The 25,698-nt window shown below is 37.6% G+C and overlaps 19 protein-coding genes across 19 annotated transcripts; 11 read left to right on the top strand and 8 right to left on the bottom strand. All coding sequences in view use genetic code 12, as the record gives it.

Annotated features, from left to right (window-relative positions):
• Positions 1–15: 15 nt before the first annotated feature.
• RPN5 (proteasome regulatory particle lid subunit) lies at positions 16–1,392 on the bottom strand (the record flags this gene model as incomplete). The annotated part of the gene is made up of 1 exon (XM_716849.2): positions 16–1,392. The coding sequence occupies one exon, from the start codon at positions 1,390–1,392 to the stop codon at positions 16–18; it is 1,377 nt and encodes a 458-aa protein (XP_721942.2).
• A 157-nt stretch (positions 1,393–1,549) lies between these two features.
• Positions 1,550–4,540, top strand: PRP22 (DEAH-box ATP-dependent RNA helicase; the record flags this gene model as incomplete). Its single annotated transcript, XM_716848.2, has 1 exon — positions 1,550–4,540. One exon carries the CDS (start codon positions 1,550–1,552, stop codon positions 4,538–4,540), a length of 2,991 nt encoding a protein of 996 aa, XP_721941.2.
• A 179-nt stretch (positions 4,541–4,719) lies between these two features.
• Positions 4,720–7,413, top strand: CAALFM_C505360CA (hydrolase; the record flags this gene model as incomplete). The annotated part of the gene is made up of 1 exon (XM_716846.1): positions 4,720–7,413. One exon carries the CDS (start codon positions 4,720–4,722, stop codon positions 7,411–7,413), a length of 2,694 nt encoding a protein of 897 aa, XP_721939.1.
• Positions 7,414–7,443: 30 nt separating this feature from the next.
• Positions 7,444–8,718, bottom strand: CAALFM_C505350WA (DNA primase subunit; the record flags this gene model as incomplete). The annotated part of the gene is made up of 1 exon (XM_716845.2): positions 7,444–8,718. The coding sequence occupies one exon, from the start codon at positions 8,716–8,718 to the stop codon at positions 7,444–7,446; it is 1,275 nt and encodes a 424-aa protein (XP_721938.2).
• A 196-nt stretch (positions 8,719–8,914) lies between these two features.
• CAALFM_C505340WA (uncharacterized protein) lies at positions 8,915–10,162 on the bottom strand (the record flags this gene model as incomplete). Its single annotated transcript, XM_716844.2, has 1 exon — positions 8,915–10,162. The coding sequence occupies one exon, from the start codon at positions 10,160–10,162 to the stop codon at positions 8,915–8,917; it is 1,248 nt and encodes a 415-aa protein (XP_721937.2).
• Positions 10,163–10,604: 442 nt separating this feature from the next.
• RER2 (ditrans,polycis-polyprenyl diphosphate synthase) lies at positions 10,605–11,591 on the top strand (the record flags this gene model as incomplete). The annotated part of the gene is made up of 1 exon (XM_716843.1): positions 10,605–11,591. One exon carries the CDS (start codon positions 10,605–10,607, stop codon positions 11,589–11,591), a length of 987 nt encoding a protein of 328 aa, XP_721936.1.
• Positions 11,592–11,822: 231 nt separating this feature from the next.
• HIS1 (ATP phosphoribosyltransferase) lies at positions 11,823–12,719 on the top strand (the record flags this gene model as incomplete). Its single annotated transcript, XM_716841.1, has 1 exon — positions 11,823–12,719. One exon carries the CDS (start codon positions 11,823–11,825, stop codon positions 12,717–12,719), a length of 897 nt encoding a protein of 298 aa, XP_721934.1.
• Positions 12,720–12,771: 52 nt separating this feature from the next.
• Positions 12,772–13,362, bottom strand: PRE1 (proteasome core particle subunit beta 4; the record flags this gene model as incomplete). Its single annotated transcript, XM_716840.1, has 1 exon — positions 12,772–13,362. The coding sequence occupies one exon, from the start codon at positions 13,360–13,362 to the stop codon at positions 12,772–12,774; it is 591 nt and encodes a 196-aa protein (XP_721933.1).
• Positions 13,363–13,506: 144 nt separating this feature from the next.
• On the bottom strand, positions 13,507–14,220 carry RIB5 (riboflavin synthase; the record flags this gene model as incomplete). Its single annotated transcript, XM_716839.2, has 1 exon — positions 13,507–14,220. The coding sequence occupies one exon, from the start codon at positions 14,218–14,220 to the stop codon at positions 13,507–13,509; it is 714 nt and encodes a 237-aa protein (XP_721932.2).
• Positions 14,221–14,634: 414 nt separating this feature from the next.
• On the top strand, positions 14,635–14,982 carry MRP2 (mitochondrial 37S ribosomal protein uS14m; the record flags this gene model as incomplete). Its single annotated transcript, XM_716838.1, has 1 exon — positions 14,635–14,982. One exon carries the CDS (start codon positions 14,635–14,637, stop codon positions 14,980–14,982), a length of 348 nt encoding a protein of 115 aa, XP_721931.1.
• A 171-nt stretch (positions 14,983–15,153) lies between these two features.
• SDH4 (Sdh4p) lies at positions 15,154–15,648 on the top strand (the record flags this gene model as incomplete). The annotated part of the gene is made up of 1 exon (XM_716837.1): positions 15,154–15,648. The coding sequence occupies one exon, from the start codon at positions 15,154–15,156 to the stop codon at positions 15,646–15,648; it is 495 nt and encodes a 164-aa protein (XP_721930.1).
• A 140-nt stretch (positions 15,649–15,788) lies between these two features.
• On the top strand, positions 15,789–16,700 carry CAALFM_C505270CA (uncharacterized protein; the record flags this gene model as incomplete). The annotated part of the gene is made up of 1 exon (XM_716836.1): positions 15,789–16,700. The coding sequence occupies one exon, from the start codon at positions 15,789–15,791 to the stop codon at positions 16,698–16,700; it is 912 nt and encodes a 303-aa protein (XP_721929.1).
• Positions 16,701–16,744: 44 nt separating this feature from the next.
• On the bottom strand, positions 16,745–17,365 carry CAALFM_C505260WA (uncharacterized protein; the record flags this gene model as incomplete). Its single annotated transcript, XM_716834.2, has 1 exon — positions 16,745–17,365. The coding sequence occupies one exon, from the start codon at positions 17,363–17,365 to the stop codon at positions 16,745–16,747; it is 621 nt and encodes a 206-aa protein (XP_721927.1).
• A 150-nt stretch (positions 17,366–17,515) lies between these two features.
• Positions 17,516–18,271, top strand: CAALFM_C505250CA (mitochondrial 37S ribosomal protein uS7m; the record flags this gene model as incomplete). The annotated part of the gene is made up of 1 exon (XM_716833.1): positions 17,516–18,271. The coding sequence occupies one exon, from the start codon at positions 17,516–17,518 to the stop codon at positions 18,269–18,271; it is 756 nt and encodes a 251-aa protein (XP_721926.1).
• Positions 18,272–18,459: 188 nt separating this feature from the next.
• CAALFM_C505240CA (uncharacterized protein) lies at positions 18,460–19,404 on the top strand (the record flags this gene model as incomplete). Its single annotated transcript, XM_716832.1, has 1 exon — positions 18,460–19,404. The coding sequence occupies one exon, from the start codon at positions 18,460–18,462 to the stop codon at positions 19,402–19,404; it is 945 nt and encodes a 314-aa protein (XP_721925.1).
• A 268-nt stretch (positions 19,405–19,672) lies between these two features.
• On the top strand, positions 19,673–20,992 carry CAALFM_C505230CA (ubiquinol--cytochrome-c reductase subunit; the record flags this gene model as incomplete). Its single annotated transcript, XM_716831.2, has 1 exon — positions 19,673–20,992. One exon carries the CDS (start codon positions 19,673–19,675, stop codon positions 20,990–20,992), a length of 1,320 nt encoding a protein of 439 aa, XP_721924.2.
• A 90-nt stretch (positions 20,993–21,082) lies between these two features.
• CAG1 (guanine nucleotide-binding protein subunit alpha) lies at positions 21,083–22,372 on the bottom strand (the record flags this gene model as incomplete). The annotated part of the gene is made up of 1 exon (XM_716830.2): positions 21,083–22,372. One exon carries the CDS (start codon positions 22,370–22,372, stop codon positions 21,083–21,085), a length of 1,290 nt encoding a protein of 429 aa, XP_721923.1.
• Positions 22,373–22,566: 194 nt separating this feature from the next.
• Positions 22,567–24,015, bottom strand: CAALFM_C505210WA (uncharacterized protein; the record flags this gene model as incomplete). Its single annotated transcript, XM_716829.2, has 1 exon — positions 22,567–24,015. The coding sequence occupies one exon, from the start codon at positions 24,013–24,015 to the stop codon at positions 22,567–22,569; it is 1,449 nt and encodes a 482-aa protein (XP_721922.2).
• Positions 24,016–24,353: 338 nt separating this feature from the next.
• CAALFM_C505200CA (uncharacterized protein) lies at positions 24,354–25,658 on the top strand (the record flags this gene model as incomplete). Its single annotated transcript, XM_716828.2, has 1 exon — positions 24,354–25,658. One exon carries the CDS (start codon positions 24,354–24,356, stop codon positions 25,656–25,658), a length of 1,305 nt encoding a protein of 434 aa, XP_721921.2.
• Between the last annotated feature and the right edge of the window lie 40 nt (positions 25,659–25,698).

Genomic DNA, 25,698 nt, shown 5'->3' with positions numbered 1-25,698 from the left:
ATATATTGATTCTATTTAACTTTTCTGTTTGATTCCGTACATCATCTCTTCTTTGTTTATCAAATGGCCTATAGCGTCAACCTCTTCTAACAATTTCTCAATATCATAACACCAGTCATTCAACACTGCGTTGATATGGTTATCACTCGTACGAGGATCACTCCCCTCAATATGTTTGGTTTTGTCAAATTTCACAAGTCCTTGTGGTCGATTAATCTTGGCAACAATCATTCCTTGGTTTACCAATTCGCTAACATACAGTTCAGCTTCATCCACTGATAGTTGCAACAATTGCGCTAATCTATCTAACCTAATAGATTGATAAAACTTGTTGATCACACGGAGATTATGCTCAATAATTCTCTTTTGCAAGTTTTTATAGTTCTTTTCATCAGCAAATATTTTGGAATTGGCAAATGACGTCTTGTACAACGACTCGATGTTTGACCAGTGAATCAACTCGTTTGTGGTGAAAACATCTAACAACTTGACAATATTAGCATCAACATTCTTGGTGAAAATGGGGTTTGATTTGATTTTGTTGATTAAATCGTTCTGGTGAGGATCGTAGGTTGACAAAATGATGTAGTAAATAACCAGCACCAAATACTCCTTGTACTCTGCCGATTCCTTGATCAATGGAATCTCAATCAACAATAACAAGTTCTTGACAATTGAAATATAATCATAATCAAATACGTTAATATCAATCAAGTACTTCAAATAAGTAGCCTTAAACTCATCAGCTTTGGCAAAGTTCTTCAACGATTTTAATAAAATCTTTCGACTCAAAATCTTGGCTTGGCCATAGTCCCCCTTTTGTAAAGTCAACTGAATTTGTTCTAAGATATACTCAATCTTGTCACTGAATGGCATTAACGAATACGTTTCTACTTGTAGATCACACAAGATTTCCACTGCCTTATCCAAATCATTCAATTTGTTTAAATAAATTTTGGCCAACTGCCTTGAAACAATGGCTCTCTCAACTTCAACAAAAATCTTTTTGTCTGTGACAGTTCTAATAGTTTCAATCAATTTCATCTTCAACTCTAATTGTTGCTTGTTGTTTTCATCCAATTTATCCAAATTATCAATCACATCTTTGATAAATGCTTGAATTGACGACTTTAACTGACCATGTTTCTTTGACAAGATAGTTATCAAGTCATTCAAATACTCCCAATCGTTATTATCAACCAATGCAGTAACAATCTTGTTGAGAACTCTTTTTGATGAAGCCAAATCGGAAGACTGACGAGTTTGTTTCTCCAAGACAAGATACTTATCTAATGCTTGCTTGTAGTCAGAGATCTTTTCAATCAATGGGAATTGTTCATCTAAAGTAGCAGAAAAGTCTTTTTCAGCCTTAATTGGATCTTCTCTTGACATGTTGTTAGTGGTGGTAAAAGTAGTTGGTGGTGGCGAACTGGAAAAAAAAAAAAAGTTGAACTCGATTTTTTGATAAATGTTTGGCCAGTCGTGTGGACCACAAAAAAAAATCAAACTACCACAACATGTGCCATAACTAACTAAACAACCACCCTTTATGGCACAACCTACTACCCAACTCCTATCCATAGTCCAGAAACATTTGGATCTTCCTCAAGATGATGAAAATGTGGTGCTAATTGCAAAGTTCTTAGTGAACTTGCATGGAAACTCGACACTTGAGGAGTTTAAAAAAGTTGTCAAAGAAAATGGAGGTGACGAATTTGAAGATGAGTTTATAAAAGAAGTTTACAACGAAATATCACCGCCACCACCACAGGTGGGCAAAATATATTCTGGTGTAGTACAAAGCGTGACCAACTACGGGGCCTTTATCAAGATAGAAGGTACATCGGGTCTATGCCACATCTCACAAATGTCATTTGATGGATCAAGAGTTGAGTCTACCAACGTCCTAGCACCAAACCAAAAGGTATTTGTAAAGGTCATCGACATTCAAACGCATGCCAATAGAATATCTTTATCAATGCGAGGAATAAACCAGAATACTGGACACGAAGAGCCCATCCCACAACGGGGAAGACACCAAGAACGACAGCCCAGACCAAAACGAAAGTTGACTTCTCCAGAACGTTGGGAAATACGCCAGCTCATCAGTTCCGGCGCAGTATCTGCAGACGACTACCCAGAGTTGGATCAGGAAGAAGACACACAAACAGAATCAGAAAAGACAGATAATTTACACATCGAATTGAACGATAAGAAACCTGATTTCTTAAAAGGTGTCAAAGTCACCAAGGACTTTCCCGATACCACCCCCATTCCCGTCAACCAGCTGGGACCACTAACCAAATCAGCCCAGCGAGGATCCAAGTTTGCCAGAGACTTTAAGGAAGAAAAGTTTAAACAGAAAAAGCAAAGGGAAAAAGAAGAAAAAATACAGTCGGAATTGTCAGATCCATTATTTCAAACATCAGAACCGGTAAAGAACTCCGACCTCGATCCAGATACTGAATCATTCATCTCAAAATGGAAGAAATCAAACAAGACCGAAACGTTTGGGAAACGGACAAGTCTTCCAATACAGGAACAGCGACGCATGTTGCCTGTGTATGCCATGCGATCACAATTACTTGAGGCTATACGCGATAACCAGTTTGTAGTTATTGTCGGAGAAACTGGTTCAGGGAAAACCACCCAAATTGTTCAATACATCTACGAAGAGGGAATGAACAAGGTCGGTGGACAGACCAAATTGATAGGGTGTACCCAACCAAGAAGAGTTGCTGCAGAGTCGGTGGCGAAAAGGGTGTCAGAAGAAGTTGGCTGCAAGCTTGGAGATACTGTTGGTTACACCATTAGGTTTGAAGATGTAACCAGTGAAAACACCGTAATCAAATACATGACCGATGGTATGTTGGAACGTGAGGCATTGAATGACCCAAATATGAACCGGTACTCAGTAATCATGCTAGATGAAGCCCACGAAAGAACCATTGCCACTGATGTTTTATTTGCGTTGTTAAAAAATGCCGCCAAACAAAACCCCAACTTAAAAGTAATTGTCACTTCTGCAACCTTGGATTCAAACAAATTTTCCCGATACTTTAACAACTGTCCAATTATAACCATTCCAGGAAGGACGTTCCCGGTAGAGGTATTGTACACCAAGGCACCAGAAATGGATTACCTTGCTGCAGCACTAGAGTCAGTCATACAAATCCACGTTTCAGAACCTGCGGGCGATATCCTAGTATTCCTAACTGGTCAAGAGGAAATCGAAACAAGCTGTGAGGCACTACATGAGAGAATGAAATTGTTAGGCGAAAATATTCCTGAGCTAATTATCCTTCCTGTATACTCAGCACTCCCTTCCGAAATGCAAACACGTATTTTTGAGCCAACTCCACCTGGTTCAAGAAAAGTGATATTGGCAACAAACATCGCTGAGACGTCGATCACTATTGACGGAATATACTATGTCGTTGACCCGGGGTTTGTTAAAATTAACATGTACGACTCCAAATTGGGTATGGATTCATTGAGGGTAACACCAATCAGCAAGGCCCAGGCAAACCAGCGTAGTGGTAGAGCAGGGAGAACTGGTCCGGGGAAATGTTATAGATTATACACCGAACAAGCATACGAAAAGGAAATGATACCAAACACTATCCCAGAAATACAGCGACAAAATTTGTCGCACACCATTTTAATGTTGAAGGCAATGGGCATTCACGATCTCGTAAACTTTGAATTCATGGACCCACCATCTACCACCACCATGCTTACTGCGCTAGAGGATTTGTATATTCTTGATGCATTAGACGACGATGGGAACTTGACAACTTTGGGAAGAAAAATGGCAGATTTACCGATGGAGCCGGCACTAGCCAAAACATTGATCCAATCCGTTGAATACGAGTGCACGGAAGAGATCTTGAGTATTGTTGCCATGTTGTCGGTGCAAACAATATTTTATAGACCTAAAGATAAACAGGCATTGGCTGACCAACGGAAAAGTCGGTTCCACCACTCTTTGGGAGATCACTTGACGTTGCTAAATGTATTTCAGCTGTGGTGCCGCAACAACTACAGCAAAACATGGTGTCGGGACAATTTCATACAGGAAAGAAGTATGCGTCGAGCTATGGAGGTAAGAAAACAGTTAAAGCTGATTATGCAGCGGTTTGGATACAAGACCATGTCGTGTGGTAATGACGTGGACCGGGTAAGGCGGACCTTCTGCTCAGGGTACTTTAAAAATTCGGCCAAACGGCAAGAAGGCGAAGGGTACAAAACATTAAATGAAAACACATTGGTATATTTGCACCCGTCTTCATCTCTCTACGGCAAGAAACCACAGTATGTTATCTACCATACATTATTGCTTACATCAAAAGAGTATATGCATTGTGTATCGATCATAGACCCCAACTGGCTTTACGAACTTGCACCCAAATACTTTAGACCCGCGGATGCTAAAACCGTGCAAGAAATCAAAAAGAAACAAAAAATAGTGCCGTTATTTTCTCGACAAAAGAAAGATAATTGGCGACTCAGTTCCCATCGCCCAGCTAAAAGAAGATAGATTACTAAATAGTTTATAATAGAAAAAAGAAAAGCGTGATTGTTGAAAAAATATCACAACTTCTTTTTTTTTTTCGCTGCGTCGTTCGTCGTTTACCCCAAAAAAAAAAAATTATTTGGGGGTTTATAAATACTTGATCGCCTTTGATTGTAAAAGTTTATTTTCTTAGTATCCAACTAATGCAGTCTGCACGATACGCTAGCGAACTTATTCAAGACCGAATAAGCTTATACCTGAGTGCATCCTCAGTGTCTATATCTGGGGTAAGACCACTCAAGAGAAGGTATTCCCCTCAACAGTCGATTCAACCAACTGACACTACATCTACGTCTATATTAGAATGCACACCCTTGGAATCAAATATGAAAGGTGATCTTGTAGACAAAAAAACAGGAAGAAAAGTCACACTCAAGGGAATAAATGTCGATTCACAAATGAAATTACCTGCCACTCCCTATATGCCGAGCTATGAAGGTGACTGTACCGATCCCGACAATATATTTTTCGATGGAGATAACGTATCGTTTGTGGGGAGGCCATTCCCCTTACAAGAAGCTAGAATGCACCTTCAGAGAATCAAGGACTGGGGGTATACTACGATTAGATACTTGATCACATGGGAAGCAATGGAACATGCGGGTCCAGGGAAATACGACCGTGAGTTTGTCAACTATACCATTGAAGTATTGAAAATCATTGAAGAAGTTGGTGGATTGTATGTGTTTTTTGAATTTCATCAAGATGTTTGGTCACGGTATTCTGGAGGCAGTGGAGCACCTATGTGGACCTTTTATGCTGCTGGACTAGACCCAAAATGTTTCGCCAAAACAGAGGCGGCAATCCTACACAATGAACCAAGGTTCCACGATTCTTCCGACACCTACCACAAGATGCTTTGGACTTCCAACTACAAACGCTTGGCTTCACTTGTCATGTTTACCTTATTCTTTGCCGGTAAGATTTATTTCCCCGACTTGATATTAAACGGCGAAAACATACAGGACTATTTACAAAATCATTTCCTTGGAGCAGTTGAGTTTCTTTGGAAACGTATTTGCCGCAAACTCCCGAAATTGATAAAAAATGGGACAATCCTTGGATTTGAATCGATGAATGAACCCAACAGTGGACTTATTGGGTACCCTGATTTGAGTCGTGTTCCTGATTACCAGCAATTACGTGTTGGAACAACCCCAACAGCCTTCCAAGCAATGAAATTGGGTATGGGGTTCACCTGTGAAGTAGACGAGTACCACATAAGTGTGACGGGTCCTCGTAAAACGGGTATCAAAATTGTCGATCCAAAGGGAGCCAGAGCATGGATCTCTCGTGCTACTGCGCAAAAAATAGACAAACATTATGGTTTCAAAAGGTGCACGGACTGGCCCATTGGCAAGTGTATTTTTGCCCACAAGGGTATCTGGAAATGGACCGACGGGTTTGATTTTAACTCTTTACAAGAACTCACACAAGAGCAAAGATTGGAGGTGAGCTCTAAATGCCAAATGCTTGATCCAGAACACTTTTCAAAGCTGCAATCTACTGGCCGCATAGACGCTGAGTATTTTGTCAACAATCATTTTGTTGACCATTATATTGCATTCAAAAATGTTGTTAGAAAAATATACCCTGATCTGTTTGTGTTTATGCTGACACCAGTTTTGGAAATACCACCAACTCTCAAACTCGATGATAGAAATATTATTGATAAGAAAACCGTCTATTGTCCACATTACTATGACGGCTTATCATTAATGTTCAAGTGCTGGAACGTCAAATACAATGTGGACACTCTTGGAATAATGCGTAATCGCTACTTAAACCCGGTCTTGGGTATCGTTTTTGGAGAAAGAGCAATTAGAAACTGCTTAAAGAAACAGTTTATGGAAATGAGAAACGAGTGCAACACCCATTTGGGGAACATTCCCATCTTGATGTCAGAAACTGGTATGCCATTTGATATGGATAGAAAGCGAGCTTATAGAGACGGAATGTTTGACTCCCAAACAGCTGCGTTGGACGCCATTAGCAATGCTCTTGAAGGCGCAAATATGTCACACACTTATTGGTGCTACAACAGTGCCAACAATCACAAATGGGGAGACAATTGGAATAATGAAGACTTTTCATTTTGGTCACCAGATGATCGTTTACTAACGTTTGACGAGGACTGTAATGAAAACCAAAGTATTAGCTCACGAAGACGCAGGCGAAGATCATTTAAAAAGGATCCACGAACTGCACTTCGGCGTGCCGTGGTAGCTACGAAAATGGGGTTGAGTGCATCAAGAGGCAGTACACGATCAGCAGCATCGGAGTCATCTTTTACTTCTGAAAAGGATTCTTCTGAAGGCTACGAGTCCGACGATACATCGTCTCAGTGTTCATTGATCACTTCACACAGTCTGAATATTTACCACCGCCAATTCAAAAAATGCTACCCTTCACCAGACGGTGTTAGAGCTGTATCAGCTACTATAAGGCCATACCTCATGGCTACCAAGGGAAGTGTAGTTGCAGTTGAGTTTGATATCAAATCAGTCAAATATTCTTTGCTGTTGTCAATCGACAAGTCAGATTTGTCGCTTGAAACAACACCAAGCATTATTTTCGTACCCAAATGGCATTACCCGTTTTTAGACTATGGCGACATTTACTTGACTTCCGGGTACGTCAAATACAACGAGGAACTCCAGTATCTTGAATGGTACCACTCTAGAGATCCGACACTTCCCGAAGACGAAAACGAAACCACCCAAGGCATTTCTACAGAAACAATCATCATCAAAAACAATAGCGGATCCTTAGAGGATTCCAAACTAGTAGAAGAGAAAGGTGTGTTTGGAAACGAGATAGGATGTCCCGTTACATAGAGTATATATATATATAAACCTATTTATATCCTAAAAACTCAATGGATCTTCTTCTCTCGATCGTTTTTCAGTACCTTTCAACTCCTCTTTAAGCAAATTATTCACAAACTTGGCAAAGTAATCAATATATGGCTTCAAGCTCGTTTTCTCGTAATCGGCAATAACTTTTTCTTGGCTGTCATTCTCATCCGACCTATTTTGTTCCCATTCTTCCAATTCATTCTGTATTTTGCGTAAATTGGGTGCTGATTTCGGATTGAACCCATAATCGTCATCAGCAGGATTCCCTGATATATTTTTCAACGGATCAAACGGAACACAAACATTACCTGTACCCGGGTGAATACAAAATGGGGATTTCAACAAATGGATCACTTGTCGAGAAACTTGGACATCCAATCTCGGGTACATATAATAAATAATTATATCCTTTTTGGCTTCCGTTAATTGTGCTACTTGAGAATTCGATTTGAGCACGTTTGATGCCACTGTACTGATATCATCCCATTTTTCTTTTGATGTAGACCCAAAGGTCTGACCTTTCCACTTGTTTTTCAACTCTATTTGCAATGCCTTGTTTGGTATAAATGCCAACAATTCATCAACTTGTTTCCAGGCCTTGGTCTCTTCCGATGTGGTATTCCATGGATCTTGTTCTTGTAGAATCACATTCAAAAACTCTTTTTTCACAATTTCAAATGACCGTTCAACATGTGGATGGAATGGTTTTTTAATATTTAAACTACCATTCTGGTTTTTGGAACTCAATACATCCAAATAATCGATTATCGCTTTTCGACTAGTCTCATCCAATTCCCTGGCTCGTTTATCACTTACCCAACAATGCGCACCTCTTCTCCCTGAAAATACCCATACCAAATGCTCAAACCCAAAATCTTCTCTCAAGGCCGCTTCGATGATTTTCGATCCCACTTGAATAAACTTCCAGCACTTGCAGCATATATCAGTACCCTGACAACAAGTTCTAATATCGTCATAATCAGTTAAATCAATATCAAAAACGAGCTCCTTACTTTCAGGCTTAAATGCTTGTTTTGGTAAGTTTTTACGTTCCTTGGGGTTGATTTTGTAGACTGCCCCAATTTCAAAACGTGTGGGGTTGGCGGTAACCACAGATTTCTTGAACTCTTCTAACGTTCCAAATGAGTTATAACGTTGGTATATCTTAGATCTGTACTCATACGCAAATTCTCTCATGGTGAAATCCTTGGTTGGTTTAGGCGAGTGACTTAGCCATTGGAAAATATAACGGAACGGTAAGAGACGCTGGTAGTAAAATTTCATGTCCGACTCGGACGGCTTGCTAGATTCAGCATTCACTGAGTCTTTGAATGACTCCATATTTACATTTTCCATCACAGGACTCATAGTTGGACAAGAAGAAACAAACAAAAAGATAAAATTTTTTGTAAATTCTTACAAAGACGCGTTTTGTAATAGCGTGTTGTGCAAAAAAAAATATCTCTTACAATTACATAATCTATTCATGTACAAAGACCAATGAAACACCTTCATCACCAGCAGTAACCAACTTTTTACCTCCATCTAAAATAGCAAAGTCCAATACTCCCATGTTGTGTCCCACACCAGCAAACAACTCTTCACCAGTTCTAGCGTCCCATTTGTAAATTTTACCATCCATACTACTTCCCACCAAAATGGGGGTTTCGCCAACAAATTGTAATTTGGTGATGGCATCGTCAACTTTCAAGTTCTTTCTCAATCTCCATTGCTGAGTATCAAATAATAAAACGTCACCAGAAACCAAACCCACTGCCAAGAGGTTAATATTTTTGCTTTCACACCAACTCAATGCCTCAATTGAGAGTTCTGCAATGTCGTCGACATTATCCAATGTTTTAAGAGTATGAACGATTTTACCAGTGTCATTGTTCACAATTGATAGCTGGCCATCTCTGCCACCAATGGCCACAAGATTACCATGTACTTTGACCGTGACCCACGGACTCTCAACTCCTTTAAAGTCATCATGAGGTTGCAATTTATAATTCACTTGTCCTGTAAAACAGTTCCAGTTCACCACAGTACCATCTTCACTTATAGAGACCAATGTCAAATCATTTTCATCTTTTCCTTGTATAAATACAGCACCATTACATTCTAATGTGTGTGAGAACCCAGACATAATTTGCACTAGCAGTTTACTGGATTCGTCTATTTGGTAGACCCATATAGATCCATCGGTAGCACCAAAGGCAAAGAATGGTAATGTTGGATGCACAGTAACAAACAACACTTCTTCAACTTCGTCCAATTCACCAAATTTCACCCACTGTTCACCTCCTTTTGTGGCTTTGAAAACTTGAATTAATCCATTCATGTCTGCAGTAACAACAAACTTGCCGTCTGCAGTAAACCCTCCAGATATAACAGACTCTTTATGTCCAGTGATTTCGCCAACAAATCTTGGTGGTTGGGTGTGTGTGGTCCATAAGTATGCCGTGTTGTCACCACCCCCAGTCAATACCATTGGCAATTTAGGATGTGAAAAAATAGTAAATATACTATCGGTATGTTTATCAAAATAAGTCCATGAATTGTTGGACATGTCAATTTCTAAAGTCTCATGCTCATCATCTAATTCCATCTCCTCATCTTCTTCATCGGGTGGCGCTTGATCATCATCTGCAACTTCCTCAGCCACTTCATTAACATTGATATATTCTTCTTGAGTATCGTCTACGACGTCTTCTTGTTGGTGTGACATTTTATCAAATAGCTGGTACAGCAAAAGAAAGTAAATTAGTAATCTGGGATGAGCTTCCAAATTTTTTTTTCTGGGTTGTAATGATTGCGGCTCAGGTAGTGTCAGCTACAAGTTCTGATATCACGCCAGTAATTACCCATATAGGCAAGACTAGTATACAAAAGATACCTTTCTAGGTCGTAGTATATTGTTATTTCTTTGTTTTTGGTTGACTTCTATGCACAAGTCATCCATTATGTGGGTCATACAATAGAAATGAGTGGTGCAGCAAAACCCCTTCTCCCACGTCAGCAACAATAATAACACTCGCGAGAGAAAAGGGACACACCAATGAAAAAAAAAAAAATGTGGAAATTTGAGAATTAGCAGTTCCCATATCATTTTCTTATACCACTACCCAGGTTTGTGATATATTGCAGTTGACACTTTTAGTTCTCATATTATGTCTGATTGGGTGTCTACGTTTCCAGGTTATAAACAGGTGTTATTAACTTGCAAGAAAATGCTTGGTAGGATTATAATGACTGGTCCAGTGCCTCAGCATGTGGGTATAATCATGGACGGAAACAGAAGATACGCTAAAACACACAAAATAGAAATCAAGGAAGGTCACAGCTTGGGGTTTGATACCATGGCAAGCATACTAGAATTATTATATGAACTGGGTGTCAAATGTGCCACTGTATACGCATTTTCAATCGAAAACTTCAAGAGACTGCAGTACGAAGTCAAATGGTTAATGGAGTTAGCCAAATCAAAGTTTACACAAATAAACCAGCATGGATTGTTGTGTGAGGAGTATGGAGTTAAAATCAGAATATTAGGAAATACTAAACTTTTACCAAGAGATGTATTGGAAATTCTCGAAAAGACAGAGGAAATAACGAAAAACAATACTCGTGCCGTGTTGAATGTTTGCTTCCCATATACATCAAGAGACGAAATAACCCATCTGATCAAGTCAGTGGTTGATGAAGCGACCAAAGGTGGTATTGACATAACAGAAGAGGCTATTGACAGGCACCTTTATACGAAAGATGTACCACCCTTGGATTTATTAGTAAGAACATCAGGGACATTTAGGCTTTCTGACTTTCTTTTATGGCAAACAGTGTCGCCAGAATGTGCCGTTGTGTTTGTCGATAAATTATGGCCGGCATTCAAGCCATGGGATATGCTCAAAATATTGCTTAACTGGGGGTTTAACAAATACATGTATGGTAATCCAAATGGGTATGGGGTTAGTAGTAATTTGGTAGTGAAAACCCCGGTAGACGGAGAATTAATAAATACCCCAAAATCCACCACAGGACTCGACAGGTACCTGGAGGATGAGGAGACAGAAGTTAGTAGTAACAATTTGGGGACAGAAGAGGATACAGTGACATCAGAGGAAGAAGACAGCGAAGGTATAGTCAAAAAGCAATAGGACAGCAAGACAATTTATTTATTTAATAGTTTTTTATAAATGTAAAATCTATCACAACATGTGTACTTAATTTTCTGTGGTAGGGGAGGCCATTTCGTTGAAACGTGTCGCGAGCGGTTGTGAGAATTGACTCATTTTGATTATTACGCAACCATTGAAATTTTTTATTTTTTTTTGGTGAAGATTTTTCCCACACAACTTCTTCTTTTACTTAACCACCAACTACCGATAATGGATTTAGTCAATCATTTACCAGACCGTTTGTTATTTGCTGTTCCTAAAAAGGGCAGATTATACGAAAAATGCTGTAACTTATTGAGTGGTGCCGATATACAGTTTAGAAGATCTAATAGATTAGATATAGCACTTTCTACAAACTTGCCAATTGCATTAATCTTCTTGCCTGCAGCTGATATCCCAGTTTTCGTTGGAGAAGGTAATTGTGACTTGGGTATAACTGGGTTAGACCAAATCAAAGAAGCTGAACAATTCGACAACATCGAGGACTTGTTGGATTTGAAATTTGGTTCATGCAAATTGCAGATCCAAGTTCCAGCAGATGGCGAGTACGAAAAGCCAGAACAGCTTGTTGGAAAGAAAATTGTGTCTTCATTTACAAAATTGAGTACCGACTATTTCAAACAATTGTCAGACAAACCTACTAATATCAGATATGTCGGTGGTTCCGTTGAGGCTTCTTGTGCCTTGGGTGTTGCTGATGCTATTGTCGATTTGGTTGAAAGTGGTGAAACTATGAAAGCAGCTGGGTTAAAGGCCATAGAAACCATATTGGAGACTTCGGCTCATTTGATTTCGTCAAAGAAAAGTAAATTCCCAGAAATGGTCAATATAATCGTCCAAAGACTTCAAGGTGTTTTAGCTGCCCAGGAATATGTCTTGTGTAACTACAATGCCCCAAAATCCATCCAAGCAAAATGTTTAACCATTACTCCAGGCAGAAGGGCCGCTACTGTCTCTACTTTGGACAAACACAGCGACGACGAAGAGGACTGGGTTGCCATCTCATCCATGGTTAATAGAAAGGAAATCGGTAATGTAATGGACGAATTGAAGAAAGCTGGTGCAACCGATATATTGGTACTCGAGATATCAAATTGTAGAGTTTAAAAGAAGTGATAGTTTCTCATAAATATTATACATATATACTTATAGATCTACTTCAATTTGACTCAATCTGTCTTATACCATCTTTATCTACCACCTTGATGTACACACCTTTAAAGTCAATAGGCATTCTCGTTTGTAATTCCTTGACACACATATCCATTAACTTTAAACCATCTTCGACCGTCATGTCCTTTCTATAATGTTTATCTAACAAAGATGTTGTGTAAAATGCAGCGTAGCCATGAGCACCATAAGGGAGTTCAACTTGTGTACCCAAATAATCTATCCAATTCAACGATGGCTCATTTTTCTTTACATCATATCCTCCAATTAAACAGTTCACCTGGTACGGTTTTCTAGATCTAAGGGAACTGGCCAATTGGTTTCTCACAAACGAGGCTGTTGCCTTTGGAGATAACTCAATGTCATTTTCTCTCATCGAGTACAATTGAATGTTTGCTTGAACATACTCGGCAAACTGAACCGTATCACCAGCTTCACCAGTGTATGCTATTAAGTTGTGTGCATTTAAATGTCTTGTTTTATCATCTGTATCCTTTAAAATTGAAATACCTCTTGTGGCAGCTTTAGATGTTGCAATAAGGGTGCCGTCAGATACTTTAATTCCTAAAATAATATCCATTGTGGGTTGGTTAGTTGAAATAAGAGTGATCTATAAAGTTCTCTTTTTTTTTGCCTTCAACAAATGTTTTTTTTTTCATGGTGGTATTTTTGTGCGGAGCGTTCTGAAAAGAGAATTTGTACATTACTTTTGCTATACAATTCATTACTTGATATATTCTTTAACTTTCTTTTCAACCAACGAGCTAATCAATTTGTTCAATGGGCTGTCGGAATTTTCAATTTGACCAGTTAAATTTATCTCAACTTGTTTCTCAATAAACTTACCCGTCAAGTCAACTTCAATGTTGACAGTGTCGCCTACTTCCTTCTTGGCTAAGATAACCTTTTCTTGACTGTAGCTAATCAACATAATTGAGAATTGAACTTTAGATGGATCGACATTGGTAACAGTCAATGAAGCCCCATCAATAGCAATAAACCCCTTGTGGACAATGTAATTGATAAATTCTTTATCTCTTAATTCAAAAGTATAGGCAATAGCATTTCCATCTGGTTTCTTGTCGACAATTTTGGCAATAGTGTCAACATGTCCTTGAACAATATGGCCACCCAATCTAACTTCACTTGTAACGGCTCTTTCTAAATTGACTGGTGCACCGTGTTTCAAATCTCCTAGATTGGTTCTGCGGAGAGTCTCTGGGGCCACACCAACTTTAAAAAGGGTCTTCCCGAGATTGAATTCGGTAACAGTTAAACAAACACCATTTGTGGAGATTGAATCGCCCAACTTGACATCTTCCAAGATTTCTGAGCAATTTCCAATGGTAATGGAAACTCCGTCTCCACCAGTGGAGGAATCATCGTGCTTTGAGTAGTCTAAAACAGTACCAATGGTTTCAACAAGACCAGTAAACATAGTTGATAGAAATAATTGTAGTTTGCTTGAGGGGGTGAGAAAGAGAGTAATACAGTTTTCGAAAAAATTAAGAATGGAAATCACAAAAATAATTGGCCTAAATCGGTCATATATTTTTTTTTGCATAAACAGAACGACAATCTAAAAGCCCAACGGTATTTTAAAGTCCAAAACGTTTCAATGGACAATGTAGAATTTTTTTCATTCTCAAACCGTTACAGATTCCAAAGTATCCAGTTTTACGGCTGTGATTGAATGTGACAATACCTTTGTTTAGTCGGGCCACCTAATGTGGTAAGTCGAATCACCCCTAGTCGTGTAAACCGCACAATTCTTGAAACAGTGTCCAACATCAAAAACTTTTTTTTTCTCTGAAAAAAAATCCAATCATATCCCTACCATCTATCCATAACAATGCCATTCAGATTCCCAGTCAAGTTTGAAATACCTAAGCATGCTCACTTGAATGCCAGAGTACTTAGAGATCAATTCAAAAGATTACAAGTTGCAGAACACGAAGTTACTAGAAACGCTTTAAAATACATTGCTAGAAATGAAGAGTTACCAGCCAGAGCAAGAGTTGAAGCCCAGCTACAGTTAGCATCCATGCCAAAGTATACTTCTGCCATACAGATCAAGGATAGATGTGTTGCCAGTGGAAATGCCAAATCAGTTATCCGTGACTTTAAATTGAATAGAACTGAGTTTAGAAATAGAGCTCGAGCTGGATTGATTCCTGGTGTCAAGGTCGCTTCTTGGTAGAGTGCAGACTTTTGTTTAAGTATTCATATGTACATGTAAATAGATTGATAAATGGCATGTAACTAAACAGCCGAATTATTGGGTACTTCCATAAACGTAGATCTGGAGAAGAAAAAAAAAATACTGAAAAAAAAATTTTACAACACTCAAGCACCATTAAGACAATATCAAATGTTCAAGATAAAGACATTCACACCAACCTCCATCCCTTTAGCAAAACCGGGTCTCAACTCCGTTAGAAGACTCAGATTAATACCGGACTGGTCTAAATTTAAAACAATACCACAGCCACCGGGATATGTTGTGGGGACAGTTAATGACGCCTACAAACCACCATCGCCAGAGCATTATGAAGGTAGTTACCATTGGACTTATGAGAGAGCTATTAGTATAACCATGATTCCATTAGTCATGACCCCATTTGTAGCTGGTGTTGAGTTCCCAATGATTGATTCGATTTTCTCCACTTTATTGTTGTTTCACTGTCATGCTGGGATGAAGTCATGTATAATAGATTATATACCAAAAAGAGTATATGGGTTTTGGTACGGTGCTGCTTGCAAATTGTTGACATTAGGGACATTTGTGGCCATGTACGGTATCTATGTTCTAGAAACTACAAGTAACGGTCTTTTCAATTTAGTGTCGTCGTTGTGGGCTGCATAATTGCCTGCTGTTGTATATAGTTTATAGATGTCTGTAACTAAGAAAGAATTTTTTTTTTCACTCCTTTCTCAACAAGCATTAAAGAACAGAAAAAAAAAAACAACATAAACAGCTGAAATTTCATTTCCATACATCGAAACATGAGTGATTTGGAATATGATAGAGACGTGGCTATGGAAGAACCCCAGCCTTATCCACAATACCAGAGACCCCCACCTCCAAGAAAAATAGATTTTATCGGGCTTGACTTGCCGGATATTGCAGATCCAATGTACAAGTCAAAACCTGAACAAGATCTCGATGTCCGTTACGAAGTGAAAGAGGAGAATGAATTCCATGAGACAAGAGCATTGTTTATTGGTAATTTGCGCCGTCCTATCAATGCAGCACACTTTCAGCTGTACTTGAGAGATTTGGCACGGGAAGAAGGCTCTTTTATAATCGAGAGGGCATGGTTAAGCAGAGCTAGAACACATGCCATTGTGTTGGTAAGCAGCGAACACGGTGCAGTATACATCCGTTCTAAGCTATTGAATACCGTGTATCCGCCTAAAGAAGAGGAAAAGAGATTGAGACTTGAGTTTGAAGAAAAAGAAATTGAGCGTTTCGAGGAACAAAAGAGATTATACGAGCAGGAATTGGGGAGGTTGAATGAAAAGGAAAGAGAAGCTTTGCCTCCTCCATTAGAGCCAAGGGAATATGTTACCGAAAGAATTCCCTTGTACGTGGAGTACATACCTGTCAAGGCGATCAATCAATGGACATTTGAAGAAGATAGAGGACCAAGAGATGGTAAGTGGAAATTGGAGTTTGAGCACAGAGACGGAGACACAGTTGCCTCACATACATTGTTGAACAGTGATTACATCCCAAGATACGTGCCAACTAGAAGAGGCCCACCAAGACGATACAACGATAGACCTTACAATGCTCCTCCAAGAAGAGCTGATAGCTACGTGCCAAACGGGACTAATAGAAGAACAGATACTTATATACCATCGAGAGATAGAAATAGATCGAGATCGCCTTCAAGATCACCAAGAAGATACTAGCAAATTATGTAATTAATAAATGTAACCTATCTAGCTCTTGTAAGCTAACTTTTACCTTTTTTAGGTACGATACAATCTTCCTCTTCTCCCTTACGCTTAAGAGGTGGCGAATCATTAATGGTAGCATGGGTAACCTCGTCTTTCTTAGATGTCTTTAACCAAGGAATCTCCACAAGCGACACGTTCTCAGCGACCAAACCAATACTCTCTTTTTTGTCATGACCATTCGTCTCATTACCTATCCTAACTGGTGGAAACTCTGATATTCTTGATGAAACAATGCACACTTTTTTCAAAGAATTGAAATATTTGAAAAGCTGGTCATTATTGGTTATGGTGTAGCCTTGACTATTGGGATCAACAATCAATTCTGCAAGTCTGTGAATAGTGAACGGTGGCGACGAACTCATTTGTTCTGCTAAATGATGGGTTATTGTTTCATTGGTTGCCTCTATTTCAGCTATAAAATCAATTCCTTTGGGATTACCAAATCGGTCTCCGTCTTTCGATAGTGCCGCCAATTCATTTAATCGCGTTATAAGTTTCGGCAATATTCCATCATTCCATTGTAGTTGGGATTTGGACTCATCAAATGTCTTGTTCTGAATAATCACCTCCAATTCAGTCCTTAATTCAGAGTCTAGCTGAGGAAGTTCAAATGCCATGTTTAAGGAGTTGGTTACTTTGGTGTTTATTATTAGAGTCTTTGTTTTGATCGTAACCGCACGACTTGTTCCACCACTGCTTTTCAAGAATAGAAAATTTTTTTTTTCTCTTTGCACACTGAAAGACCATACAATCAACAACAGCACAATATGTCCTTGATCAGAGCTTTTACTGCTGCATCTCGTGTGCCTAGAGCTTCTTTATTGTCTTGTGTGGCTGTGAGATTTAATAGTACATCCAAAGCTTCAAAACAACCATTATTGGCTGAGATATATCCTTTGAACAAAGACTCCATTACTGAAAAAGATTTAGACAACTGGATAGATGCAGTTAAACAGTTGAAGTCTGGTAAAGCTTCACATGAAACTCCGGAAGAAATCTATTTGGGTCAATTAAGTCAACCTCAACAGTTTTTAAAACAGACATATGAACCTACTGTTGACCAAATTGAGGAAACTAAAAAGTATGCCAACAAAAAAATCCCATTACGATCCGATCCAACTGTTGACAACTTAACCAACCTTATTATGAGACATGGTAAAAAGGCTAAAGCCCAGAAAGTTGTGAGCCGTGCATTGTACATTGTGCAATTGAAATTAAGAAAAGATCCTATTGAAGTCTTGAGAGAAACCTTGGATAAATTGGGTCCATTGGTGAACACCAAAACCATGTCTACTGGGGTTGCTAAAAAGAGAGTTGTTCCAATTCCATTAAATGAAAAACAAAGAAACAGATTTGCTATCAAATGGATTTTAGAAGCATCTAACTCGAGAAAGTCAAATGATTTTTCAGTCAGATTAGCCGAAGAAATAATAAATGCATACCAAGGAAAATCCAGTGGCTACGACAAGAAGGCGCAAATGCATAAACAAGCTACACAACAAAGAGCTTATATAAATCTTTAAGTAAGACATTCTGTACATAGATCAATGTAAATAATATTTTTTTTTGGGGGCTTTCTATAGATATGCTAAAATTTTTGTTACAAAAAAATTGCAAAAAAAATACCAAAAAAAGAAAAAATTTAACTCCACCAAAACATTATCACAAATAGTTTGCTTCTAGATCTTGATTGATCTTTCTTTGGCTAAGAATGGAGTCAATACTGCACAAGTATCGAGACCTAAAGTTTCGTGTCAATCATTTATTAGTTGCGTACAGACAACGGTACTATAGTACCCACAAGAATCCTAGAGTAATCCAATCGAGAGTACAAAACCAACAATTACTTTCCTTACGAACGTTTCCAAAAGATCCATACTTGACTGGTAGTGATAAGCCTTTCTTACATTTGTCAAAGGAATATGAAGAGACCGAGTCCCAATACTTGGACAATTCTGATGAGAGAGACTATACTTTGTTTGAATACACCAATGATATGTCTCTGAAAGCCCATGATTCTGCAACACACGGAAAAAGCTATAGTGAACCTAATTTTGGTGAAGGGTATTTTCTGACATTTCGATTAGAATTGCCCACAAACCCGTCAAGTGACGAACAACATCAAGAGATTACTCAATTCGATCCCACTCAACCAGCAGAACAATGTGAACCACTTTTGGATATGCTGATAACCACAGACGAGTATCTTTCCGGAAGTTCTATATCTCCAGTCTCATTTCCCTGTACTTGCCACTGCCACACTTTTGAAAAGATCGCCCCACAATCCTCGACAAATAAGAGAAACCATAACGTAAAAGAAAAATTATACGATTTTGTAGTTAACAACTTTTCCAAAGTCACAGGTCAAGGAAATGATACAGTTGCTACAATCTCCTCAAATATAGAAACTTTTACTCCCCTTGACATCCAAGCAACTGATAGTATAGAAACAGTGCCAGATAAAACTGATCCAACTAAAGGTACAGACAGAATCTGGAAATTAGTTCTCAATGACGTATCGTTGTCTGCTGCAAGGTTATCCACAGGAAGTTCCAATATTCCAGTAGTAAATAATCAAAATATAAGGGGTGACTTTATCAATGCAAAAGTGAAAACCATTACCAATAATGAAAATGAAGATATTTTCAACCAATAAAGGACAGAACCCTCTCTTTTATACGCTACCAATGCATATCTCTAGCTTCTCGGTTAATACACTACTCTCTTTTTTCTCTGTGTGCGTAATTTCATTATTTTTAATTGGCTAGAAATTCTACAAATTGAGAGAGAAGAAGAAATAAACAGGAAAAAAAAAACTTTAGGAATAAAAAAAAAAAATTATTTGGGTTGGGAAATTTGGAAATTTATCAAACCAACAAACGTTCATCACACCTATTCAACAACAAATTATTTGTAATAACATAATGATTCGTGGATCTTCAGCTTTAAAGAGTTTGACATCTCGTCGTTTATATTCAACTGGTGTTAAGTACACTACCTTATCCAATGGTGTGACAGTTGCAACTGAAACCAACCCAGCAGCTAAAACTTCTTCAGTAGGTTTATTCTTTGGTGCTGGTTCAAGATCAGAACATTCACATTCCAATGGTATTTCTGCATTGACTACCAATGTCTTGGCTTCACAATCTGCCAAAGGTAGTTTATTAACTGCCAAGAACGACAGAGAATTCAACGGTATTATTGCTCAAACCACCAACGATAACATCACTGAAGCCGGTAAATTGATTGCCTCCATTGCTTCCAATGCTGTTGATATTGTTGAAAAAACCGACTTGACTAAACATAAACAATATTTGTCTGCCCAAGCCAGTGCAGTTGAAGCTGATCCAAAATCTAAAGTTTTGAGTCACTTGTACTCCTCTGCCTTCCAAGGTTATTCATTGGCTTTACCAACTTTGGGTACTACCGAGTCTGTTGAAAATTTGGAAAACCAAGACTCCTTGCGTCACTTGGCCAAGCACTTGGTTAACAACAACACCGTCATTGCTGCCTCCGGTAACTTTGATCACGATAAATTGGCCGATGCCATCGAAGCTAACTTGAAGATTGCCGAAGGGGTCAAACCTGAAATCAAACCAGCATCTTTCTTGGGTTCTGAAGTTAGAATGAGAGACGATACTTTGCCAAAAGCTTATATTTCCATTGCTGTCCACGGAGAAGGTTTAAACTCCCCAAATTACTATTTAGCTAAAGTTGCTGCTGCCATTTACGGTGATTTCTACTTGCATTCTACCATTGCCAAATTCACTTCACCAAAATTAGCATCCATCGTTCAAGAATACAACATTGTTGAATCATACAACCATTACTCCAAATCATTCTCCGACACTGGTATTTGGGGTTACTATGCTGAAATTGCTGACAAATTCACCGTTGACGATTTCACCCACTTTTCATTGAAAGAATGGAATAGATTGTCGATCTCAATTTCCGAAGCTGAAGTTGCTCGTGCCAAGGCCCAAGTCAAGACTGCTTTGGCCAAAGAATTAGCTAATTCTTTCGCCGTCACCTCCGATATTGCTGAAAAAGTCTTATTGGTGGGTCACAGACAGTCATTAAGAGAAGCATTTGAAAAGATTGACGCTATCAAGGTCAATGATGTTAAAGAATGGGGTAAATCTAAGGTCTGGGACAGAGATATTGTTATTTCTGGAACCGGTTTGATTGAAGATTTGTTGGATTACAACAGAAACAGAAATGAAATGGCCATGATGAGATGGTAATCAAAGTGTATGACAAATAGATATAAACACAAAAAATTTAAACTGAACATTAATTGTAAAGTAAAAAAAGATATCGCCTACTTCTTGCAACTATATAATACCACTCTTTTTCAAGTTTTGTTGTACAATCATGTCGGTAACAGCACTCAAGACAAATTTCATTGATTTTGAATCTGTAGCACACGTTCGATGAACATAGATAGGTTTATTGGTTTGATTTATTTTCAAAAAATTTGTCTCAAAAAACTTGATTGCTTCATTAGTATCGTCTGGTTTGCCATCATAGTCTGGGAAATAATTCTTTAGCGGATTCTTTTTGATCTTGTTTTCGAAAATATCGATTTTGTTCAAAAATAATATGAATGGGGTGTTTGCAAACCATTTGGAGTTGCACAATGAATCAAACAAGACAATAGACTCATGCATTCTATTTACCCGTTCATCTTCAAATAGGTTTTGATCGTATTCAGAGATAGCCAAAACAAATAAAACAGCAGTGATGTCTTCAAAACAATGGATCCATTTTTTACGTTCTGACCGTTGTCCACCAGCATCTAACACTTTAAATTGAAACGATTTAATTAAAAAATCTGTCTCAGTGATACCAGTAGTTTTAATTCTCCCTTTTAAAATATCCAAATCAGTAGATAAATAATTTGTATCAGCAAAGTTGAAGACATTATCGAAATAATAATCAGCACTACCTTCCAATTGGAATTCATTTGACCTGTCAAAACACTTTTTAATACCCGAGTCCAACTTCCATAATTTATGGATTGCTTCAGCTATGGAAAGACGAGTAAACTGTTCAGAATCTTTATTCAAAGACAGTTCCAAAGCTTGATTAATTGCATCTGAATTGATATTGGAATCGTCATCTTTACCCCATATATCTGTTGTCCCAGTACTCTTCAACCGTCTCTTGTTCTTGTTTTCTTCACTATACTTGACAACAAAATCATTTAGGAAATCTGTACCACCAGCAACATCAGCATCTATTTGTTTTAAAGGATCGCTTCGTAATATAATCTGCTTATAAGGAATTAATGAATTATTAGGCTGATCACAATCTAATTTGATTTTCAACTTTCTTGCTTGAATGATTAAAACTTTCATTGATTGAATAACGTCACACCAAATGACATGAGAATATTGTCTTCTCTCCTGTTGGGTAAACCCACCTTTATGTAATAATTTCAATTGTTTTAAAACTGTTGATTTACCACTTTCACCAGCACCCAACAACAACAACTTGACTCCCTTTTTCGAGTTTTGTTGACGCAATTGTAAACTTTGTTCAATAGCATCATTTATACGTTTATCTTGAAGAAATAGATCAATTTCATCATCATCAACTGGAACACTAGCGCCACAACCCATGATTGAATACTGGTATTAAAAAAAGGTAAACTAAAAGACAGATTTTAATGTACATTAAGAAAAAAACCCAAAATATCTTTCCTTTTTTTCTTCTCTACACTTTGTGGTGAAATCTGAAACATCAACGTTTCCTTCTGCTTACTCCCGCAGCCATGTTAAAAATCACATCAAAAAAAAAAAAATATGGTCTACTCTCAATACAAAGTTAACACAAATCCTACGTAGTAAATACTGACCACCAGAATACCCACCATCAAACTTTGTTTGAAAAAACTGACTAAACTGTATCTCTTTATAAATGTAAAGAGTCGTCTCTTGTTTAATATGTAAATTTTTCCTAGTCTTGTATTATTGAATTTGGTGACAAATTGTGGTCTTGAAGATTGTGTAAATGTGTACTGGGGTATGGAGCTGGGTAGTGAATATGCATTTGAGGAGGATGACGTTGGTAACGAAATGTCTAAATGTTTCTGTTCCATATGCTCGTCATCCTGTTCTTTGATAAATCTATGAAGCTTTTTGGTATGTTCAAATGGAATATTAACAACGTCATGCAATGGCAAAATAGATGTGTACGTATATCTTGTAAGTTTTGTTTTTAAATTCCACCAGAAGATGAGTATACCTGAAACTATTGCAAGTACCACATAATTAGCAACATTGATGTATGGGGTTTGTAAAAAACATATTTCTGTTTCCATTTTGAAATTATCTTCATTTTTAATACTCAATAATTGTACTGCAGGATATTTCTTGCCCATTGCCATGCTTATTGATTTAACTGTAACTTCCCTGTATCCATTTTCATGTTGAATATCACAATAATCGTGATCGTCTCCAGTAAATGTTATATCTGGCTGAATTTGATTCAAGATATCTCTTGACAATGATTCTTCCACTGAATTTTTATACTGGTACCCATACCCATTAACATCAAATGTCTTGGATTCTCTTAATGGTCCACACGATAAGTTAGGGTCTCTATATAACGGGACATGTGTAAGTAGTATTCTTGGTTTTGATTTTTCTTTGGCAATACTGTACAAAAAGTCTTTCAGTTGTTTGTTGATGGTTTCGTCAGTGCTTGATATGCTTAATGTATCTAGTATTATAAAATCAACTCCATCAATATCAACAACAGTATTTGCAGAACCAAAAGATTTTTCAAATCGCGTTCTCATTGGTATTTTCACCCCATTGCCAAATCCAATATCATGATTCCCCGGTACATTCAAAAACATTTTATCCAGCGGTCTAAAGATTCTCTTAAAGCGATTGTATTCTTGTGCAAAATATTCATCTGTAGCGTCTCTTCCATTATCTAACAAATCACCCAAGAACATTATGTAGTTGGGTTGTAATTGATCAAGTAACTCATTATAGTTTTTCTTTATATACGTATCAACAGTATGTTTTGACAATTTTAACAATAATTCATTTCTACCAGGATAGGTATGATTATCTATTAGCTGGGGATCAGCAATCAACAAGATATTTGTTTGTGACAGTGAGGTGGACAACTGCGGCCATTGACATTTCAGAATTGTTGCGGCTGTCAAGTATCTTTCTTGTAAATAAAAAGTCAAGACCCATATCACTAGTAGTATCAACAGCAAAAAATGAGTACTTTTAAGCTTTAACATTTGGTATATATGATTGTATTAAAACAGAAGAAAGAATGTGTTGATTATGAAGGGTTTTTTTATTGTTGGTGTTTGTTTGATCAAGTTTTTTTTGTTTTTGAGCAACGTGACACGATAAATCATTGTCGTGTCCAAATCTACATTTTATCTCGTTCCGCGTATTACTTCGCATTTGAGGTGTAATGATGGTCCGACATTAGTACGAAATATTTAAAGACTGTTTTTGGTTGTAAAAAGAAGACCCCCCAAAGAATTTTTTTTTTCATTTCATTTCTCAACCAAGACAGTTGATCATGACTCAAGATGCATTGGTGATAATATGTGGGCTCTTAGCTCTTATGTATTTAGGGATCTACTCACTACACTATTTCCAAGATGTCCCTGATTTGTATTTACAAGAACAGTCAATCAGAGAACCCACTCGATTAACCAATGAATCCCCGATTTATCATTCTAACAAAAGCAGCAACTTAAGAGTTGGGTTGGATATTAGATACGATTCATATAAACTTAGAAGTGGAAATTTGAATGATATCTGGGAAATTGCAATTCAATTTGCCAAGAAGACCGATAGAGGTATAAATATCGACAATAATTTAATTACCATTGGATATATTAATTATTGTATTGAAAACCTACAATTGGGTTCACACAAAGTTATTTCCATTCCTAAAGATTATAAAATTGATAGTAAATGGTTGGTTGTGTTATTTGTTGGGTTTGTTAAACAATTGACTGTTGAGTTTTATATTGACAAGCCGATTGCTGATGATGCTATTGATATTTCAAAAATAAGTTTACCATCACCTCCGCAAGGCTCTTACAAGTTTATTAACAATTATACACCAGAGAAAGATAAAGGTATTGCCATCAGATTACACAATCAAATCTCTCAAGGAATAAAGTCGATAGTTGATTTTACACAATTGAATATAGTCAGTGGGGTTGCATCTACAATTAAACACTTGCCAAATTCTGATACTTACAGGAATTCAAAAATGGTGATTGTATCGAACAATTCAACCAACGAGGATATCACTAACTTGATTGTTAAATTATTAACGGGGTTAATATTGAATTGCAACATAACCATATGTGACAAGTTTTCCGAAGTCGATTCTAATGCGGCAATTATTTCCGTCCCAGAACTGAAGTTACCATTTGTTAGCAACAAGAGTGATACAATTACGGAACGACTCCAACGATATTTGTTAACAAAAAGTGTATTCCCGTTTAGAGGTACCAAAAAACTAATTTACATCAGCACCTCGATCAATAAGAAGTCTGCCTTATCGTTGTATGATTTGAATACAATTAGAATTCAACATCAAGCAAGAGTTGTGAAGGAATTATGTTACTATAATATTGTGGGTCCCATTATCCTTACTGATTATTATGATTACCGACAATTCAATATCAAAGTCAATAAAGTTGGGTGTATTGCCCAGTCGTTAGAAATTAAACTAATTAATTTACAGGATGAGTGGGGGAATCTACTGGTCCGAGGATATACTATTGGTAAGACTTTGAATGTTGTTAACGACCAACAAGAAAAGTTGCAACCGAAAGACAATGATGGGTTTATGCCTATTAGTATAGTTAAAGGTAAATGGGGTAATGATGGTTGTTTATATGTATTATAAATATAATACCCGAGTAATACTAGCCTATATAAAGTTCATT

The sequence above is a fragment of the Candida albicans genome, chromosome 5 (genome assembly GCF_000182965.3).
Source record: "Candida albicans SC5314 chromosome 5, complete sequence".
Lineage (NCBI taxonomy): Eukaryota > Fungi > Ascomycota > Pichiomycetes > Serinales > Debaryomycetaceae > Candida > Candida albicans.
Note: the sequence above shows the minus strand (reverse complement) of the source record. Positions and strands in the feature narration are given on the sequence as shown.